This window comes from Miniopterus schreibersii (assembly GCF_964146895.1).
Source record: "Miniopterus schreibersii genome assembly, chromosome: 9".
NCBI classification, from domain to species: domain Eukaryota; kingdom Metazoa; phylum Chordata; class Mammalia; order Chiroptera; family Miniopteridae; genus Miniopterus; species Miniopterus schreibersii.
Window position 1 is genome coordinate 55707979 of NC_138118.1, and position 22555 is coordinate 55730533.

At 39.1% G+C, this 22555-nt stretch overlaps 1 protein-coding gene across 11 annotated transcripts in view; it reads left to right on the plus strand.

Moving 5' to 3' along the window:
• ADAM22 (ADAM metallopeptidase domain 22) overlaps positions 1–21231 on the plus strand; it is a gene marked incomplete at its 3' end in the record, with an annotated part of 186572 nt that extends 165341 nt beyond the window's left edge. For 2 of the 11 annotated variants that reach the window (XM_081147520.1, XM_081147522.1), the window contains 6 exons: positions 5733–5833; positions 6176–6242; positions 8459–8569; positions 10758–10844; positions 16396–16516; positions 19073–20304. In XM_081147520.1, the coding sequence (XP_081003646.1) occupies positions 5733–5833; positions 6176–6242; positions 8459–8569; positions 10758–10844; positions 16396–16516; positions 19073–19210 (625 nt within the window). Of the gene's footprint in view, positions 1–3231; positions 3340–5732; positions 5834–6175; positions 6247–8458; positions 8570–10757; positions 10845–16395; positions 16517–18999 lie in introns of those variants that run through there. The other 9 variants (XM_081147523.1, XM_081147524.1, XM_081147526.1 and 6 more) reach the window with 7 other exon arrangements.
• Positions 21232–22555: the final 1324 nt, after the last annotated feature.

A 22555-nucleotide genomic window follows, 5' to 3' on the forward strand; every position in this document is an offset into this window, starting at 1 on the left:
GATTTTTCTCATTATAAAAATGGTCAGGCCACCTAATGTGATAGTCACTGCCAGATTCTAAAATTCTATAAAACCGTCAAAATTTAGGAGGAAAGCCACAAAGACTAGGAAAATAAATTCAGTGTTTAAAAAAATTTAATGAGATCATTTAGATGGTCATTTATGATCTTTTATAACAAATGATGAGATGTTATTTTCTTGATCATGGGGACCTGATATTCTCTTTCTTCACTAAAGGCAAAACAAAAAGTAGCTTCTCTATTTTGGAGACTTTACAATAGAGATAGCTAAGAATCTAATCTGCCTTGTGTGATAAAAACAAGGTGCCCCAGAAATTCATTGAACTTAAACTCCCTTCCAACCCTCTGACTGAAAACCACAGTTTATGATGTGTTTAGCATTTAAGATGTTTGTACACTGTGTAAAAGATGATTACGGCCCTGGCTCAGTGGTTAGAACATTGACCAGTAGACCTAAGGGTCTTGGGTTCGATTCCTGGACATGAGCATATATCTCGGTTGCAGGTTCGCTCTCTGTCCCCACGGGGAGGCAACCAGTCAGTGTGCCTCTCACATAGATGTATCTCACTCTCTCTCTCCCTCTCCTCCCTCCCTCCCTCTCTCTCTGAAAAGCAATGGAAAAAAATGTCCTCTGGTGAGGATTGACAATAACAACAACAAAAGATGATGTACTGCAGAGAAATTACTGAAGGAGTGATAAACGTGCTCAGTTAAAAAAATAAAAAAACTGTACCATCCACTGTGAGAGGCGGCCTATTTAATCCTATGCTATCAGCTAACCGAGGCCTTGGCAAATGCCTAAAAGGCCAGAAACAGGTGAAGAGGAGATAATTCGAGGGAATTAATTAATGAGAAAAGTCAAGTATAGTTGGAACTTGTTTTTATTTAATTTGAAGTTAGTGAGGTACATCTCATCAGCTTAGAAAGATTATCATTAAAGGTAATAGGGACTAAAATGAGTTGTTAACCATGAAGATTATTATTGGCAATGTGATGTTGACGGGATGTTTTCTGGCATTCTTTTATAAATATTAATATGATACAAAAGGGAAGTTTCCTTCCTGAGGCAACATAGACAGCTTTGATTTTTTTGTAATCCTCACCCAAGGATATGTTTGTTTGTTTGTTTTTAATATATCTTTATTGATTTCAGAGAGAGGAAAGGAGAGGGAGTGAGAGAGATAGAAGCATCAATGATGAGAGAATCATTGAACGGCTGCCTCCTGCACGCCCCCCACTGGGGATCGAGCCTGCAACCCGGGCATGTGCCCCGACAGGGAATCGAACTGAGATCTCCTAGATCCTAGGTCAATGCTCAATCCCTGAGCCAAGCCAACCAGGCCCACACATATGTTTTTATTGACTTGAGAGAGAAAGAGAGAGAGAGAGAGAGAGAGAGAGAGAAACATTGATGGGTTGCCCCCCTTACATGCCCAATGGGACCAGGGATTGAACTCGCAACCTGGGTATGTGACCTGACCGGGAATCAAACCCACAACCCTTAGGTACATGGGATGACACTCTAACTTCTGAGCCACACTGGCTAGGATGACAATTTTGATTTTATTGAGAGGATTTTTTCAAGCATTGATAGACTATTTTACTGATAAAAGGCAAGAAAGAAAATATAATTGCAGAGATTAAAGATATGTTGCATAAGAAGATATATTATTTGTCCTATATTATTAACACTATAAATGTGGGGGAATTGCATTATTTTATTAATAAAATTGTTTCATAATGTACCAGGAAAAAGAAAGATTACAATTAGGAGCTGAAGTCACTTAAAGGGTTAAAACTTAAAGGATTAAAAATATTTTGAAGGGTTATGTATCAAAGAATTATAGGTAAAATTAGTCTTACGAATTTTTTTCTTTAAAGGGGAGGAATAGGTTTAATTACACAATATATGTGCTTTCTGTCAGTTGGAAAAATCTTTAGATTTGTAAAGATGTGTGAAGTACCTGCATAGAATTGAAATAATATGAGCGAGGATATTCCGGCACTTCAGAATAGTGAATGACCAAGTATTTTAAACATTGAAAACAATGTGGTAATGGGTATAAGGAAGCAAACATCTGAAAGCGGCATATTTTGGAGAGAATTTAGCATCAGCAAGTAATCATGACTAGCATGGTAACTAAGGGAAACCCAAATGGGAAAGGAGTTAGCAAATGTGTACTTTTGTGGGAAGCCTATTTCCTACAGTTCTGTTTGAAATTCTCCATCCACCCTGGTTCGTGCTCCGTCCAACAATAGTACCGAATGGCACCGGGTCAAGTTTTTGATTCAGTTGGCAGCTTGGGGGCCGGGCACTGGCAAATGATCAGATTAGCCGCCGAGGAAGGGGGACTGATGAGGTGGTCCCATCTCAAGTTTTCTGCCCTCTTCCTTTCGAGGAAGTAACAAGAATCTGTTCCAGGCTCAGTTAATTCAATACCAGGGCGAGTGTAGCCGGTAACTGTGTGGATTTTCCCGTTGCTCTCCTGCAGTGGAGACAGAGAACCCGGGTCATGGGCCAACTGCATAAATATCCTTCCATGGCCTCATCAGGATTCCGTTATTTTGTAACCCTTTCCTCCTCTGGCTAAATTATCTTCCTTTACATGTTCTCCTGTGCAGTTACAGAATTATATTTTTCACTCATCTTTGAGTCTTTTTCTATTTCTTCATATTTTGGTTAAATGAACAATGAAGTTCCAAATGGAACAGAGAACTCTAATAAGAACTTATTTGGATTAATTATAGGACATAACTTAGAAATGCATCAGTTTTTTAGAGACCAATCAAGGTTACATTATATTTAGAAATCATGAGTAGTTTATTCACCGTAGAAAAAAACTATCCAGGCAAGGACTGTCTGTCCCAACAGGGCTCCTTCGGCACCATTGTTTTTTGTGTTTTTTTTTAAGACAGAGCTGCAGTTAACATCTCTAAGGATAATGAAGTGACAGTGAAAAACTTCATCTCTCTTTGTTTTCCCCCTGAAGCAAAGCTTTACTCATTCAGACTGTAAAGGCTTCAGCGATTGCATTCTGATCTCTAGAATGACTTTAACTTGTCACATTTATTAATAATCGTACGTGTTGTTATAGATTTGATTCATGTAGATCATTATTCCTACCTCTTTTTTCCTAAAATAATATTTGTATATGTCTGTGTTCATGTGTGTGTCTTGTTTTCTGACTCTGAAATGTTTATTATGCCTTAGACAGTTACCCCAGGGAGATTATGTAAAAAAGCCTGGAGATGGCGACTCTTTTTATAGCGACATTCCTCCTGGAGTCAGCACAAACTCAGCATCTAGTTCTAAGAAGAGGTCTGCTTTTCTGTCGCATTTTCAGATTTCTACCTGTTCCATCACACATTATTCCATTAGTCAGAACATTTCATTATTTTGCAGCAGGTTTGATTACTTCTTCCTTCTTTCTTGAATGTTAAAAAAATAGTATCCTTTGTTCTTTGATTACTCTGATTGAAAATGCCATATGCTCAGAACCACTTGTTTTAACAAATCAGGCCAGAAAGCCAAACAAAACAAAACTAAATCAATAATGTTAAATCTATATTGAAAACCTAGGGTTTTTCAGTCTTGCTGTTTTATGGCTTAAGAGACTAAGCATAATATTTTACCATATTTTAAATGGTGAGCTTTATGTCATGTTTGGTAGTCAAAGAAAAAGGTTACTGTCATGCTTCGGTAAAAGCAGCTGTTAAAATACGTTGGTAATATGAATGCAGCGTTGAATATTTTTTAATTTTAAATATATCAAAGCTAAGCTTGCTGTGGAAAAAAAGATCGCTTCTCTGTGAATCATGTATTTGAATATTATGATTTTGCCTTTTATGCCTGGAATGATTATTTCTAGACTTTATGACTTTGGTTGCAAAATTAATTTAAGTATATTTAATGTTTGCGTGTCTTATAATATTGTGGGTGGGTTAAGATATTATTTATATGCCTTAAACTTTGATGCTGTGTTCTTGCTCCAGGATCTTAAGGTGTATAACACCATTTAAAATGCTGCATGCTTTATAATTGCTTAATAAAATAAACTGATAGAAGAAATAAGTAGTTGGATGTTTTAGGAAATGAGACAATCATTGAAAGACACTAAAATATTCCTGTGGAGAGTTTCTTTAAAATTGTTGGTAGGAGTGTAACATACAGGGGGAAAAAAGATTGATAGCCCCATGTATTACTTTGGGCTTAGTTGTTTGATTGAAAGGGAAATTGTTAGTTTACTGAAAAGAAACATGATCTAGTCTGGAGTTCTAAATAGAGTGAATCATCTGTAAAAATCCTGCAGTGGATTTCACTCTTTATAAACAGTTGGAAAGGACAATAGAAGAAATTAGTGAGATCTAGGAACTCTACGTGGAACTGCCTTAAACATGAAGAGATGTTTTTACTCAGATAACACAGCTTAAAGCAAAAGTAAAAATACAACCTTTTGCACAAGGATTACAATTCTATGGAAGGATGTTCAAAAATGTTATTCTTTTATTGGGGGACTTTTTGGGTAAGAGAATAAGATTTACTTAAATTCTCTCAGCGTATAAATTTTTTCTTGGTCAAATATTTAATTTTAAAGTAAGTAATATGGTAAAAAAGTGAGAAGTAAATGGATTCCAGCAGAATTTCTGTTCTCCTTCTGTACAAAATGGGCATCACTCTTAATTAGCAAATGCTGTTGAAAAAGTTCTAATCTAGGGAATTAATATATAATTTTGTCCATTTATTTTCATTCATTAGTAGAAGGTTCCTTATAAAATAGACATTAGCATTAACTGGAGTGATATGTGGCAAAGATTTTAAGTATGGTGCTATTTTCTAAAGTAGCTCAAGAAGAGTTTAAAATACTGATTTAAAGAATTCCCAGATTTTAGCAAAATCTCAATGGGTTATGACTTTTAAGCAGTTAAAAATTATATCAAATTCTGTGACTTCGCCTAAGTATATGCAGTTTGTTAAAATACTTTTCTTATATGCTACAAGGTAGGTGTGGAAATTTTGCTTCTTGTAGATAATTCTTTTAAAGATGGCAGGACACAAGTAGCAGAAGGGCTTCATGGTACATGGGCTTTGTGAGAGATACTTCCATGACAAACCTCTGATTCAGTTCTCTTATTGGACAGCTAATACTACACATTACTACATTTTGGGGGGCCATATATGTGGAGAAAATGTCAATTCTCAGAAAATAATTTTATTGTTTAAGAAAACCTAAATATTACTCTGATAAAGGTTAGCCAGGTTAAAGAGAGCAAATCTTAATGAAATCTCTTGGAAGTCCATGTTCTCATAATATTTGAATGGAAACCATTGCTTTACAATTAAGAAACATCTATGGTGGGACCCCATTATAACTGCTGCTTGGGTTATATAACCGAAATACGTAGTGAATTTGCTATATGTAGTTGTTGTGCTCTGGGGAGTATAATTGGCTTGCATTGTATCCTGATACTTTTCAATCATAAACTATTGTAATGGGGTTCCATTGTATTTGACTTTTCTTAAATTGAATGTTGTGTAATTCTGCCTTCTTCATGAAGACTTTCATGTTCTGTTCATTCTTTCATTTTAGATATTTTTCTTTCTTGATTTATTTTATTTAGTGCACAGCAATGCTTAGAAATTTTGTTTACTGATTTCTAAACATTCATTTGATTATATTTTTGAACAATATATATACACATTTTCAATTTCAGGTCAAATGGACTCTCTCATTCTTGGAGTGAAAGGATTCCAGACACAAAACATATTTCAGACATCTGTGAAAATGGGCGACCTCGAAGTAACTCTTGGCAAGGTATGTAGGGTGGCATTCTGAATCCAACTGTCCACATAACCCAAATTCCATATTCTGTGGTCGCTGGTTGTAAAGACTTGATCTTCTCTGTGAGCTCTTTAGCTCTTCTCCCAGTAGAGAAGAGGGCATTTATTATGAGTTCATTTCTTTTTTCTTGGATGGGAAATGATGGGGTTCGATAGCACCAGTGCACCAGGCACTTTGGGAGGGTTGGACAGAGCTCTAAAGGCCTGTGCTCTGGGCGATGCTGGTTGTGAATTACACCCACTTGAAACACCATGTCCTTAAACATAAGGCGACTTTTATTTACATTCAAATCTAGCTGTAAACCATCTTTTTCAGGTAACGTGGGAGGCAACAAAAAGAAAATCAGAGGCAAAAGATTTAGACCTCGGTCTAATTCAACTGAGTAAGTCTGCACTTCTAATGGAAAAAGGCTGTCCAAGGTCCTGTGCAGTTAGTGTGAAAAGTTAATCAACCAGATCTCCTGAGAACTGTAAACCATGCCTCTGGTCATGGTTTTGTCTTTTCAAATATTTTTCTCTTCTTTTGCCGTTTTAAAATTAACCTGGCTTTTCTCTTTTACATAGGCATCTCCGCAACTGTGCCCCACCCAATATTCACTGACAGGGGGGGCCTGGCCCTCGCTGCAGGCTTTTCCCTCCAGTACTCTGCCATTGTGGTGTCTTGGTTCCGTTTGAAGGGAATTTTGATAACATTCCTTTCTCTTCATCACCCGGGGTCCGGCCATTTCCGAGGGGTCACCCTTCCTCTCCCCCGTATTCACACAGCCTGGAAGCATCGGGGAAGCTCCCACTGGCCTGGAGCATGGTACTTGCTCACAGTGCGAAACCACCGCTCCCGAGCTTCCTGGCTGCCATCTAAGCATTCTCTCAGACTGATAGAATTCGTTTCCCTTTTAAATTTTCCTTCTGAGGACATTTAAAAGGGCATTTACCTAAACTTGCTCTTTAACGGAATCATTGTCACTAAATGCAACACTATCCATTTTGAATGATAGCCACGTATTTTTTTAAAAACTGGGGATGGGGTCCTAAGTTACATTTAAGCCATTTATAGTGAAGTCAACACCATGTACTTTTGTTCGTTTGCTTCTCCATTGAATAAAGTACAAGTAAATCCAAGCTTCCCCAAATCCCATGGAACAAAACACATCCTTACTCTCCTTCTGGATCTTGCCGCCTGGTTTTCATTAACCATACTTTTTGGACCCATCTAAAATTTTTTTACTGATATCATGGCAGTGCTAGCTTTTATTCCCAGGATCTCCGTTGCTTCTTTATGCCTTAATACATAAAAAATCTAAATAGCAGGTAGCGGTTAACTACTTGTCAGAAACTTATGTTAGCTTTTCCATCATTTACCCTGCCTTTTTCAGTCCAGGACAATAACATCGCCCTAAAATTTGGACCTTCCTGCTGATGGTATTGTCTTCTAAGTGTCTTGTCAAAGTCAACTAGAGGATATTTTACCATAGAAGCAATAGATAGGTTCAGGTGATACCATTGCATGGTCCAGAATGGCATCATAGAACTCCATCCTCAATAATCCGTTTGAGTTTATCTTATACATTCCCAAAGTGCTTGGATGCTTTAGGACTCATTGAGGATAAACTCTTCTTGGAATGTTGTTTGATTTGTTTTACTTGAGGTCACCTGGTAAGAGCTCCTTAGCTTTTTCTCAGTTGCTCACAGAAGTCCAGAGGAAGCTGAGGAAAGTTCTTCAGAACTTCCTTTGGGTACTGTTTAGTATTCTAACAGTATGTCCTATAACGAAGCTTTGGAAACTCCTAAGCAAAGAAAAAAAAAAGATCCAGCATATTCAAGCTATGAGTTTAGGACCCAAAGAATACTTGGTGTTTAGCAAGATTCATAACAGTATTTTTTAGAGTAATCACTTATTTTTAAAATGTTTTCTTAAAATTTCCACTCATATCATATGATAAATACTGTGCTACTAGCTAGCTCTTGAGAAATCTTGCCTGTGAGATAATTCAGTTATAATATTTAATAAGATATCATAATGGAATTATGTTTATGAAAAAGAAATATTAAGGACTCCCTCAGATTTTTCAGACTTTCCAGATTTGGGTTACATGTCTCATGTTACCTAAATGGAGCAAGTCTGGGAAGCTGACCATATCCTACTGTACAGGCATTATACTGTATATATATATTTTTTTTTCTGAAAAGGAATATTAATGCATAGCATATCAAGAATTATGTTGACAGGGTTTTTTTTATACTTTCCATATTTGTTAAATAATCCCATTTGCTTCTGATACAACATCATTTGTGTGACTGCATGAGGAACAGAATGATTATGGACAGACGCATCTTTTTAATTTTTTTAGACTAAGAGGTATTATCAGGTCTATTATTTCAACGTTCCTTTTAGCATCCCATCATCCCAAAGGATGAAGAAACCTTGGGACGTGAATTAAAACATGCACCACAAATGCATACTCTGCTAATTTACAACACCAAATATCCTTGTTTAATGTATTGTTTTCCCCCTGAAAGCTTTTGCATCTTCCTCACTGTTGTACATGATGTAAAAAAAGGTTTTGGCTTAGACTTTGTATTATATATTGTGTTTTTACAGGAGGGAGCCCCAAGCACCTGAGCCTGGGCACTCCCTCGCCCAGACAGTCCCATCCCAAGGCATAAGCCCAGGGGGTTCTGACAGCCCCCAGACAGGGAGTCTGGATCACAGGTCAGTCTCCACCTGCCCCTTCATTCTGGGCTGCCACTTAATCTCCCTCCAAGTCCCTTCCTTGGCTGAGAACAGGGTCATTTGATCTCTGACTGATGCCCAGCGTCTGCTTGGAGGTGGTCCTGGTCCAGCCAGCACCAGCTAGTTTTCCTTCCTTTCCATCCTGGAGGACATACAGAGCTCTCCTAGCCTGTCTAATGCATTTTTTATTTATTTTTTTGCATGTTGCGCTCTAAGCCGAGTCAAGCACATAGGTAGGTTTATAGCAGTTTGATAAAATCCCATCACCTAGAGATATTAGGAAGCCCACTGAAGACACTTTCATGGCAGATCCCCAGAAGGAGCAACAGTTGAGAGCTCTCTTCAGTGACCTCTAGTGAAGTGATCACAGCCTTCTGAGATGCTCCCTGAGACGGAGGAAAAGGTCCATCACGGGCAAGTCACACCATGTGGCTGTAGGTTTCATGGAACAGCCATGGTACCAGTCCTTTGAGCTTGTGAGATTGTCAGTGAAAGGAACACGTGTCTCTTGGATGTGGCCACCTGCCTGTGGGTGATCCCTTTTGCTGTGTGGCTGTGTTTCACCTGATAACAACAGCTGCATGGGCTTTTCCCATGGTTTTCCCCAGGCTAGAGCATTCACTGGTCTCCATCTGTGGCTGCACATGCTTTTTGACTCTTTTTTTTTTGTTTTGTTCAGAGTCTCAGTGGAAACCTTTATGCAAGTTTTAATTGGCTCTCTCTGTGAAAAACGCAAGTTGGCAATGATTGTGGCTAAAGGCAAAACTAGTGTGATTTGTTCCTGAGTCAGGGGACATTGTCTTAGCAAAAATGGTCTTATAAGCATATAAAGTACCCCAACCCTTCTCTCGGGAGGGAACTTCATGACCTTATTTTGTAGCATACATCGGTTATAGCTAAAAATGAGGGAAAGGATTATGGAAAAAAATCTAACTTGTTTATATAACTTGTTTATATACTTACTGAAATGTATTTACAAACTAAAACTAAACATGGAGGAAAGAAGCAAACTTTAACCACAAATAGTATATTTTATAATTTCCCCTGGTTTGTTTCCAAATAACTTGAAAAGTTTTATAGAGCTTGGATCTTCATTGCCTATAGTGTTTCCAGAAGTTACTTTTTAAGTGAGAAAATTCAGTAAAAAGTAAAACCTCCAAATTCTTCCAAGGCTGCATTTGTTGAATCTGTATTTATTTTATGAGGGCAAATTCTTAGGGGATATACCGTTGCTTGCCACTCCCCCCTGCCCAGGGTATATTAAAGGAAACTCTGAAAAGAAAACAAAATGTGCACTCGCAATTTTAATCCCTTTAAGATTTTCCTTTGTGATGAATTCTGATGGAGACTTTGCCAGATCCACCAGGGAGATGCTAACTGAGGTCATTATCTGCTGGCAATGACTCACCTGGCGCTCAGTCAGAGGTAACCTCTGAGGACCATTTCATGATGGAAACGGAATCCGTTAGTCTGAGTGCACAAAGGTGAGGAAGGAACCTTGCAGCTGCACCTAAATTACTAAACCCAACTTCAGGGTCCTGGAGGCCTGTCGGGACCACACTGAATGTGCATTGGGCTCCAGGATCAGAAGAGTGGGATCTTTTCTGCTCCTTATGGAGCCAATTGGAGCACCTTTTTGTTAATTCCAGCTTGGGACCTGCTATCAGGAGAAAGACAGAGGCCATGTAAAGTCTTTCCTTTCATATTGGAAAGAGAACTTAGGTCCTTTTCATTGTCCTTGGCGTTATGTGCCCAAACACCAGGTTGGAAGTGCAGCCCTCTCAGTGTTCTCAGAAAGCACCATTACCATTTGAAAACCAAAATGCCAAATGAGAGGTGGCCTAGAAAATGCCACTTTGGAGGTGGGTGAATGGGATTGCTGATAGCACTGTGATTGAAAGACCTTCGGAGTCACTTTGGGAAACCACTGGGAAGGCTTTCTTGAAATGGGGAATCCATTCTAGAATGCCTTGAGCCTTGTTGTAGCTGAGTTTACTGTCATGTGATTGTACAGACTGCCTCATAATCACCCCACACCCACCCTGGTTTATTTGCCATGGTCACTTGCATTTGGAGGGTGAGGAACATCCTTGCTAAGCTTGTGCTGTGTATTTTCAGATTTTCTATCTTGTTCTGCTTTCTTTGTTCCTTCCATTGCTTTCCGCAGGTATTTAAACCCATGGTTCAAAAGAGACTATAATGTAGCTAAGTGGGTAGAAGATGTGAATAAAAACACTGAAGGACCATACTTTAGGTATTTTATAAATTAATTTTATATCCTTTACAAACTCTCCCAGCACATATAAACACTGCAGTGTGACTGGCTCTCTATCTTGTATTGCCCAATACAAGTTCCCAGAGGTGGAGAGGGTCCTTGTCTCCTTGCTGCCTTTTGATCTCTGTTTTGGGCTTCATGAGCAAGTCTGTGGCTCTTCTCTGAAAGTTTCAAATGAAGCTGTTTGAAAGGGTTGCCATTTAGTGCATGTCCCTATTACCATCTCAAGCTTTTTAGTAGCTTTCTCTTCATTTTATGCTGTGTAGTGTTCTATGGGCATGAAACATCCTTTCCACTAATAAAGCAGCACTATTAACCTGAGCAATTTCATTTCTAGAATTTAGTTTTTCCGTAGTGCATTTTTTCTACTTACTGCCTTAAGAGTGCATAGTGCATATGAAAACTCAAGGAAAAACATGGAAAAAAAACAAAAAGCAATTAGTGGAATTTTACTTTGAGTAAAAACAATGATTTGCTGTAACTTGAAAATTATTGAGAAAACATTGGCCGCATGAGAGAGTAGGCATTGAGTTTAGGTTGTATTTGTTCGGTACAACCATGGGCTGTGCTGAGAAGTGTTTCACAGATTCTCAACAAAGCTAAGGAATTTTTTATTCCAATAAAAATGCCGTGTCTAACACGTGAAATAGAACAGGAAGCAGATCTGAAACATGTTCTTGATTCACAAACAAGCAGGTAGAGTCTGTACATTTTAGAAACCAGCATATTTACTCAGTTCAGTGCAGCTCAAAGAGAATTTCCAAGAGCTCTTAATAGCATTTTTCCACTCTTTATAATATCAGAGTGATTTCCTAGAGACAAATGTTCACTTTATATCTGACTACTGTGACAGTTAATGTAAAGAAGAAATATAGGCTGAATTGCTACCTCGTCTGAACATAACAATAAGCTTTCGATTATTTATTGCTGTGACTTGGGTCAGCATTTAACAGATATCAACTATATATGTGTATTTAACTCTCAGCACCCATGTAAGGTGGACTTTCTCTTCCTGTGTACCATTTAGTTTAGACATGTAGAGTTTGAGAAAATGATTAGACCTACCTGCATTTTAATTTGATCCATACATTCGCATATGCCCCAAGGAAAGCATAACCCCTGCCTGCTCACAAAAATATATCCTGCTTTTATACCCCACCTTTCCCTCCCGCCCTGTCCCTCTGCTTATACCACTTTCCCACTGAACCTCCTACACATACACTCACATTCAAACATCCCACCCTCACCTGTAGCTCCCAAGATGGCCAGCGTCAGGAAGACAGGTAAGATGGTTTTGAATGTTATTTGGAATCTTGGCTCACCTGCAGTCCCATTCCTCCCTTCTGTCTTCCTCAGGCTTGTGGGCAGATTGTAATTTATATCAGTCATGAGACCAAAACAGAATGACTTTGGTCCTGTATGGGCTAGGGCTTTTATGCCTAAATGGACTTAGCATTTTTGCGGCAGCAATTTGTGAAATGGTACCCCGGAAGAGTTGATTCACCTCCCCTGGGTGAGCTGAGTAGTTTGACTCCCAGAGAAGAGTTCCCATTTCTTCCATTCAGCGCCCAGGTCTGCCCAGAAGCTGCATGACTAAACGCAGTTTGGATGGGGAAATGCTTTAGTACCCCCGGTTGCACGTGCAAAGCTGCAAGGGCAATTTTAGAGGGCTCCTTTATCTCCTTTGTTAATATGAGATGTGGGTTTCTACAGGGATGGTCCCTTTAAGAATTAATTATTAGAGATCCATATTTGTATTTAAAGGTTAGTTAAAACTCAATGGAGTGTTATCAGTTATCTGTCATTTGTTGGGATTAAGGGTAATGCTGGTCAGACTTGAAAATCAACACAGAATTTCTGTGGAAGTGGTGAACAATTGAGACACCCCGGGACTTTTAATACAATGATTCTAACACAACAGAATTTCATTCACTCTCCATCCAAGCCACGCCTCACATCTCAGGTCCCAAGTGCATCTACACCTTGGCTTACCCTCTTTGCCAACCCGATGCTTAAGCTGAGATCTGCTTCATCTGCTCCCAAGCCATTCAGAATTATGTCTCCTGCCAAAACCACCAATAAGGGCAAAGGTCACTGTATTAATCACCCATGCAGTGTGAGGTTTGTGGCACCGTTATCAAAATGCAGTGAGGACTTTGTGAATGTAGCAAAATGTCCAAAATACAGCTCAGCACTTTAAAATATAGTATCCACATCACTACAAAGAGCAAAACAAATGCCAAAAGATTGTGAGTGATCAGAGTGCCTCAGTTGTCCTCCCTCCCCCCGTTCTCATGTGACAGTGGTTGCCCAGATTGTTTTGAGCTTATATCCAGGACATTAGGAAGGAGCTGATAAGGTCAGGGCAAGAGAATTATCTCCCCACATCTGGATCCTGGAAGTAGTTCCTTTGGCAGCAGTGCTTTGCCAGCCTCTAGAAAGTATCCTTACTCTTGGGTATTAGCCAGTTGATTCCTCACTTCATCAATGGATTTTGAGTCCACTCCCATGACCTTGTGGAAAATGCTATAACTCTGAAAAGAAGCTTAATAACTGTCATGTATCAAGTGCCTTTATTTCTCACAACACCATGAGACGTAAGTATTCTTATTCCCTTTTTATGGGTGGAGGAAACAGGTACAAAGAGTCACTCAAAGTAGCACAGCTAGTAAGTGTCAGAGCCAGAATTACGAGCTTGGCCCCGACTCCAAAATCTTCCCTTTCTATTTCCCTGTAATTACTTAAAAGTAGTGAGGTGGATATTGACTACTTACATCCTGTCCCAGGACACTTTACAAATCCTTCAGGATTAGGCTACTATAAAGCTTGCCTGTGAGCACAGCCAAGAGGTGGACCTGTGTCCCTTGTGTGTAGCTGGTCTGTATTAGCCTGTGCTGGGGGGCAGAACTGAACTGAGACTGGCCAGACAGGCATATCTACTAAAGGCAAGCCCAGAAAGGCTGATGTAGCCCCAAGATACATCACAGTCCATTGGCACACAGACACACTTTCATTGTGTGCTTCTGAATGGCACCCACTATGGTTATTATGGTTTTTAAAAATGCAGTGATGATAATGCTTAGCATTTGTTCCAAGATTACTTTGTAAGTGAATGAGCTGGGCCGGTGCCTGATTTTCAGTGAAAGCAATTGGAACCACCAGGCAAGTAGCCAGGGTCAAAAAAGAGCCTAAAAGTGGTTTGAAGAAATGTCGAGTTTGTTTTTGTTTTCCCTGAACTGATTTACCCTGCCTTGTTCTCTCCTCCTACTCTGACCCCTCCATCCCCCCCAGGAGCTCACACTCCACCCAACCTCCACCCCATGCCCCCCCCCCCCAACTGAAACTGTCCTGCTTGGCTTCTCTCCCTCAGGGTCCAAGTGTTAGTTAACCAGCGGGTTTATGTGAGAAGTAGTATAAGTGCAATTTCTTTGGGGTTCTGGAGAATACCTCCTCTTTTGTTTTAAGTCATTATTGGCTTTGGTCATGGAGAGGTATTTGAGGGGAACTGGACTTCAAGCACTTCCCACTGGGATGGCCATGTATGTATACAAAGCTGGTCATTTTGACCCATGGCCAAGTGAATGGCTGGCATGACTTTGAAGCTATAAGCAAATGGCTCCTGCTGTGGACACACACACTATAGCAAATTAAACCAAGATTTAGGTATATGTTTGTGTACCTTACTTGTATCTTGAACTTGAATATCTTATCAGTAGTGATTAGGCTAAAAATTGAAACCGAGGTTAGTATTTCTTGTTTTAGAAAGATGTATTTATCTAAATACAAAAGTTTATCTTCATTCTACATGAACTGAATTTGTTTACTAAAGATCATAGTCCTGTTTTAAAAGTCAGTAATTCCTGAATTAGAAGAATATGCTGTAGTACATTGCTTTAATAGTACTTGAGAGGATTGAAGTACTAATATTCTTGTTCTACCCATGTGCTCCACAGTGGAGAGCATCGACACAAGAGAAGTCGAACAGCTGAATTATTCTAACGTTCACACTAAGGAGTGGTCCTGGACATTTTCCAAAAATAGAACATTAGGCATTACAGATTAAAAGTGACCTGAATCACTCTTGATTCTTAAAATTGAGTGAGAATGTTCACTTCGTTCTATCTTAGGGTTTGTAGGAAAAAATTATTTTAAACCATTAGCTTCATTCAGTGTCCATAAAATAGAAACTGATTTGAAAACTGTGGCAGAACCAGAGCAAAGGATAATATATGGATGGGAAATAAAATTTAAACTAAGGGAGGAAAAAAGACATCTTGATGCCGTGGCATGCAGCGTAGGCAGCCAATCTTCCCCGAGCCAGCCCCTGGCAGAGGCAGTCACAGGACGCAGATAAGATGCATCCTACTGAAATCCATACTTGAGCTCGGACGTGGCGGTGCTAGCAGTTCAGTGACATGGGCCACTAACACCCGGGAATTGAGGAGTCATGGATGTGCAGTGGTGACATTTGTGAATGGATGGCTACTGCCAAACCCTCACATCCGTTTTCCACTGATGTGGTTGTAAGTTGACACTTTTCAGTCTGAGCTGTTTTTGTTTGTTTTTTTGTTTTGTTTTGTTTTTTAAGTTAAGATGGCAAATACGGGCTCTTCCAGTGTGCTCAGTTTAGTCGCAAATATTACCACTGCACATGCAGAATCAAACAAGAACAGCATACATGCCATATCTGTCATATGGAATACCTCCATGATGAAGAGAACACGTTATCCAAGGAGGAAGGGATCTTGCCATTGTGTTTGTTTTAGTTTTAGTAAAATTCTTGTCAAAGTATAGCCACCTTATTGACATACCAAGTGCTCCCTACATGAGTCATCAAAATCCACCTCTATGGCCTAGAACCCTCCCCTGTACAGACATGCTGATTAGAGAGACTAATCAGACCATTTTTGTATGTTCTCATCAGACTCTTTGTTTGGCTGGAACTCTGCACTCCTTACTGCTTGCATGTTTACTAATTTCTTATTAAAATCTCTGTATTTGCCTTTGTTCTTTCACAACTAACACACTGGCCTCTGAATGCATGAGTTTTGTGTAAACTGGTGTGTGACTTATCAACTAATGTAGCAATAGTATTGTATTTTTGGACCTAAAAAATAGAATTGGAATAACTGTGCTAAAAATATTTTTTTTACGTTAAGTGGTAAAAAAATAAGGCAGAATATTGAGACTTTGTATACTTAATTTACCATTATGAGCTCCTAGAATAATTTTATCCCTTCTCCATTTTAGCTTTTTATTCTATAGGAAATTTCATTCTTGGCTTTCTAGTTGAAAGTATGAGTCTGTGTACTAACATTTAAATAATCCATTGCAGTTATGAAATTAGGAAAATAAAATTCCAGCATTCCAGTGTTGTGAATGACAGATTATCTCCCAGTAGCTGACCCTCTGCAGTAGTGGCCTATGAAAGTAGAAATCAGAGGGTTTGTTCTGAACCCACTTTTCAGATATTTGAAAAAGATATTAGGCCATCACGTAATATTTATTTCATGTGTTCTCAACGCCTCAGGACTTTATCTCCTGCCAAGTCTCCTTCTTCATCAACTGGGTCTATTGCCTCCAGCAGAAAATACCCCTACCCAATGCCTCCACTTCCTGACGAGAAGAAAGGGAACCGGCAAAGTGCCAGGGTATGTGAAAGCTGCTTCCATGTGCCGATGTCCTTGGTCACTATCGGTTATCTGTGAGTTCTTATTTTAAAAGAGAGAGCTCTTTTTTCCTCTTCGTTCATAAGCAGAAGGAAAAGATTTAAATTTGAAAAATAGAGGATTCTTGGGGCTTCCGGGCTCAGATTTATATTTGCAAATTAATCACTGGATTAATAAATTCTAGAAATATTTGGTCTATATTAATGATTCATTGCTATATATTTATATCTTTTATTATTCAGTGTTGCTGATATATTACAACCTGAAATAAACAGAGAATGTATTTTGCTTTATCAGTTTTTTGATATACCTGGAAATGCCAGAGATTAAACTAGCCTCATTTCCATGCCCAGTTTGCATACTCAGGCCTTTCACTGGCTAATAACACCCAGTAGAAGTAGGAATCCGAGACAGAAAATCAGATCAGTGTCTTAGAGATGGAGGTGGAATTCGGCAACAAGGAAAGGGGACTTTAAAATTTGTAATATTTAGAGTAGACAGAGGGTATGGTGAAATTTTAAAAAACCAGATTTATAAAAATATGGTTCACGACTTAAATACCAAGTCCTCTTTTACATCTTAATCACTCTTACAGACAGATCCATTATGTGAACTTTGAGATACAGTGGAGTTTAGAGGCAGAACAGCCCTCGGAGGCTTAAGTGAAAAATATAATTAAAGAAGAATTACCTCAGTTGATGTCCAGGCTCTGTTGTGGTCAGTTACATTGTAATGTTGATCTTCTCAGAAATAATTTTTCAAAAAAAGTAAAATAAAACAAATCTTTAGAAGCCTGGGCAGATTTATCTGCTAGTGGGTCCTGGGTTCCGAGGCTTTTTGGTTTTAAAAACTATTTTGGAGCCTCTTTCATCCTGAACCTAAATTATGGGGCTCAGGGTAACCATGGGTCATTCAGATTTTAACTCCCTCACCTCAGAATCAGTAAGAAAACACATTAAAAGCTGATTAGATGACTGTAATAGAAAAGACTGTAAAAACAATCGGTGCTTTGTTAATTGTACAGAAATTATCTTCCTATGTTAATACGGGAAATGGTTAAAGATGATGAAGAAGAAGATGACTCAGATCCCCAGCATTCACCTTTCAGGCCTTAAAAAGAAAAAACTTGTGAACAAGCGTCCAGGTTTTCATGATATGTGTGTTGGTAATAAAACCTAAGGTGATCTCACTCCTTTCCTCCCTAGGGAATTGCCCCCTTCTTTCCCCAGATAAATTGCTTCATTGCTTGCTTTTGCTCTTTCCAGATGGGGATAGTCTCTCAGGTAGATAACCTGAGGCTGTGCCACAGTCCTGTGGGGTGGCCGACCTGGGCATCAGAGTAAGATGTCCATGAAGCTTCAAGAGAACATATTAAGGGAATCTGAGACAAATATCCACTTAGTCCTTTAGCTGTTTCTTCTTTCTCATTCCCAGAAACTCATTAGTTATACAATGACATGCCTCAGATTTCCAGTAAAAGTGGAAATTGGATGCAACCTAAGTCACATATAGGCTTTCTTTGTTCGTGTTTATAATTATACCCAAATTGTATTTTATGAAACATAATTCACCAGGTAGATTTTTTAAAATTGGCCTTCCTTCTCTGGTGAACTGAGTTGCATTCATATTTAATCATGCCGAAGTTGTTTCTAGTCCATTAAGGCAGGTTACTGAACATCACAGAAATTAGATATGAACAGGACCAATATAAAGAACTGGTGGCAGAGGCAGGGAGAGGGAAGAGGTGAGGGAATTAAGGAATTGGCATCCTTCCCTGGATGCATCATTGTACTCTGATATGTCAGCTCCCAAGAGAGGACAATTTTCTAGGAGGTAGAGATGGAATTGGAGGGTGTATAACCTGGTCATGGGCCCAGGCAGTGATTTTTACGTGGGTGGTGGTGGCACTGATGGAATCATACTTCCCTGAGGTCAGTGCTCAGTGTTGGCTGTACATGGGATTGTCTGAGGGCTTTTAAAATACAGAGATGCCTGCATCCCACTCAGAGAGACTTTGATTTGGTGCATTGTCCAGGCAGTGGGATTGTAAAAATGTCCCCAGATCACTGAAATGGGCAGGTGGGTTGAGAACCGCTGCTCTAGCTGCCTATATCAGAATCCTGGGGAAAGAAGGGTATTGTTTAAAAGAACAATATTTTAAATTTTTTCATTTGAGACACAATATTAAATTTATTCAAAATTTTGAGTTACATTAAATGAAGATGTGAGGTTTTTTGTATTAAAAGATGACAGTTGTTTAAAAGGTTGAAACAGATTTAGAGGTAAGAGAGAACTAAAATTAGAGTTTATTTTATTCATTTATGAGACTTCTTAAATTAAACATTTGGAGTGTGTGTCCACAATCACATAAGTATGTAATCACCAAATCTTTTTCATCTTCATAGCTCAGAATATGTCTATTTCCTGCCTTCACAATGTACAATTTGCTTTTCTCTGTTGTGCAGCTATGGGAGACATCCATTTAAGATCAACTGTTTACATGTGATACATCAAAACTGTTTACTTCAACTTTTATAGAAACCCAACCTCACGGAATCACTGCAAATCTATCTGCTCTTCAGACGATACGAACACCCTCTGAGATGCCACAAAGGGGAAGAAGCCGAGTCTCACATCTGGATACTATTTTCTTTTTGTCATTGGCTTAGGATTTAACTGAACCTTGAACAGAACTCCTGAGACCTTACACTATAACATGGCACAGTAAAGGAACTGGTATGTTAATGGATAATCCGCATGACAGATATATGTAGAAATATCACCAAAATGAACTCACATGACCCAAATGTAGCAAGTTTTCTAAGGGACAACAGTGGATTCAGAACTTGGCGTTCTGAAGCCCATCCTCATTGTAGGCAGTGATGCTGTGTGCATGGCGCTTCTGTTTATTGTTTTCCACATCTAAGGAAACAACATCCCATAATAGACACTAGCATGCAGGGCTAAGGCATATAGGATTTTTCCGCAGGACATTAAAGCTTTGAGAGGCCAATATCCCATATGCTAACTTTAAACATGTATTTTGTTTTGTTTTTTTACTTTTCATATTTATAGCAGCATACAAGGACAATTGTACATATATGTAAACATTTTTAAAATAAAAAAAAGCAGCTGTTACACACAGTGTATTTTGCCAAATGCCTCAAAACAATCAGTCACAGTCACATCGTCATCCATCAGATGGTCTTTGAAGAGCATAAGCAGGTGATGTTGTAAATATACTAGTCAGTGCTATACGTGTGTCTCCATCATTGGTATTTGTCCAAAACACGTGACATCCCTTTAAACTGTGTATAGTCTGGAGGCAGTTTTGTTGAGTCGTTAATTGACCAAGAGAACATATGCCCAGCAAAACTCGTGGCCTCCGCAGCTCGCAGGGGCAGGAGTCCAGGAGTTAGCCCTGCTGTCCGGCCTGCAGGCCCTCTGCTGCCGTCGCTGCCCCCTGGGAGTCCTCCAGCCTGTCCACTGCCCTCCTGGGAGCTACAGTGGCTGCCCCAGCAGCTGGTATTTTTCAGCACAACAGCACATCTGCTCGTCTCACTCTGGAGGCCTGTGAGCCCTGTAGCAGCACATCCTGCGAAGATTAAGCAAGTGCATCGAAGATACATGAGCCCACAGGCTGCTGATGCATTGGTGGCTCCCAACTTGCCAATACTCTAACGCCGCGATTTTCAACCCTTTTCATCTCATGGCACACGTACCCTAATGACTAAAATTCTGCCACATACCAAAATATATTTTTTGCCAATCTGACCAAAAAAATAGATACAATTTTGATTCATTCACACCAAATGGTTATTGTTGTATTGACCATTGCCATTTTTTTATTTGACGGTCTAAGGGAAAAGAGGTCAGTGCCCCTGATTAAATAGTCAGGCATTGCATGTTTTACAAATTCTTGCGGCACACCTGTTGAAAATCACTGCTCTGATCCTTTGAGGCCTCAAGTTTTGTTCTTTAATAAAACTTTGCAGCAGTCCTTATCTGTGAAACGAATGACTTGTTTTGATAAAAACAACTTTTACACTGTTTACTAAGGACATTTATCATTAGTGGGATGCTTGAGTCCCCACAGGCCATTCTGCACTGACTTGGAAGTGAGATGATGGAAGGTTCTACTAGCTGGGCTGGGAAGCCTCAATAGGCCGCAAAGGGTTAAAAGAAACCTACAGCCGCAAGTGTGCTGCCCTGTGAAGTTACCCAAACAGCTGGCAGGGGAAAGAATCTGATGTTGTGACCTCTCTATTTTTTAAATCCATGAACCGTGAGAAATCTATGTTAAATCTTCTTTAAAACCAGAGTTGATAGCTGTCACATGCAGCTCTGTAATTCTAAAAGAAAACTTCCCCAAGGAAACTTCCCTGTCGAGCTCAGAAATTGATGGGATCAACCAAATACTCTGATGTGAACACTACTTCTGAGTTTCTTCATTTTCTCTCCTTTTTCTTGAGAGGAATGAAATCTGCAGACAAGATTGCAGAAATATCTTCTAAATTGGATCTCTCCCATTAGTGTCATGGACAAAATCCATTTCCTTTCCATGTGTGATCATCTGGGATGCCCAAACGGACTGGCTGAGTTAAAAGGCAATGTTTTTTACTGTGTGTGTTTATGTCTCCTAATGAACCTCTCTTCTGAAAGTCTTTGAAAACGTTTGAAAATCAATTTAACTAACCAAAATGATAAAATATAAACAGCATTTTTACTGACAGGAAGGGATGTAACTGTCAAGACTACAAAAATGATCCATCAGTCTAAGGTTTGGGTGTGTTGGGTGACTTTGCCACCTAGCACAAGCCAAGGGCAGGAGGGCAGATAGATTTATAGATATAGCAAGTAAAGTGACTTTTGACCAAGATCATGCTAATGTGCACTGAATGTTTTCTGGTATTGAGTGTAAAAAATGCTAATGTATAAGGTTTATTTTGACTATAAAAGAGCTTATAGATTTGAATGTAAGGTACCTTGTGTATATATGCTCCCTAGTTACCATTACACAAGCCCTAACTTGAAAGAATCCACAAATGGATAGCTATGTAATCAACAGATCTCACCCCTTTCTCTCTTTCCTCAGTTATTTTTACATGAAAATTATTATTTCAATTGAAAATCATTATTATGTGCCTTTTGGGCAACATGGTTGCTTTAGAGGTAAATACATAGTTTATCATCATCTTTGGTAATAACCTTCATATGGAACTGAATGAAAGTGTTTTGTTTGCAGAGAGATTATGATTTTATAGTAGCTTTAACAGTGTACTCTCAGTATCTCAGTATCTACTATAAGAATGTTTAAACATTTTTACAGCCACTTGCAAGATCCTTTGGCAATTATCATTTTAGTGGATAATTTCGAGAAATACATATATGTGTACTCATGGTTGGTGTTCTAGATATATTAAATATCTATGAATTTTTATCCACGGAGGCAGGGAGAATGGGCCCAAGACACTGAACACAAGCACAGCATTATTACTATTTTTTTGTATGTCTATTTTGGAGAACTTTGAGGCTGTGTAGCAGTTTGTGTCATGTAACTAATATTTATACCCCCAGTCAACCATATGTAGGACTATTACGCTAAGCAGAGAAGAGCAGTTATTTGGCCTGTATGTTCCATTGTATGCCTTTTTCTTTTCCAAAGTTTTGTGCATAGGTAAGACTTCACATTGACAGCCCTGTTGCCTGGGATGTTCCATTTAATCCATAGTCATTCCAGTGTAGTAAACTTTGATTTAAAGAAACATTAAATCTCTCCACTAAGTGTCAGCAAGGGAGGTGTGGGGTCATAGGAACTGATGGGACAGACTGACTGGCCTCTTGTGTCCAGCCACTCTTCCTTTAGATAGGAAGTGGCGGCATCCTCTGGCCTCTTCCAGCTAGAATGTGATCCCCAGGCTCACATTCTGCAGTCTGCTGAAGGGAATAAACTCAAACTGCTGCACAATGAGGGCTTTCAACCCGCTGCAGTTGCTATATATATATATATATTTACAGAAA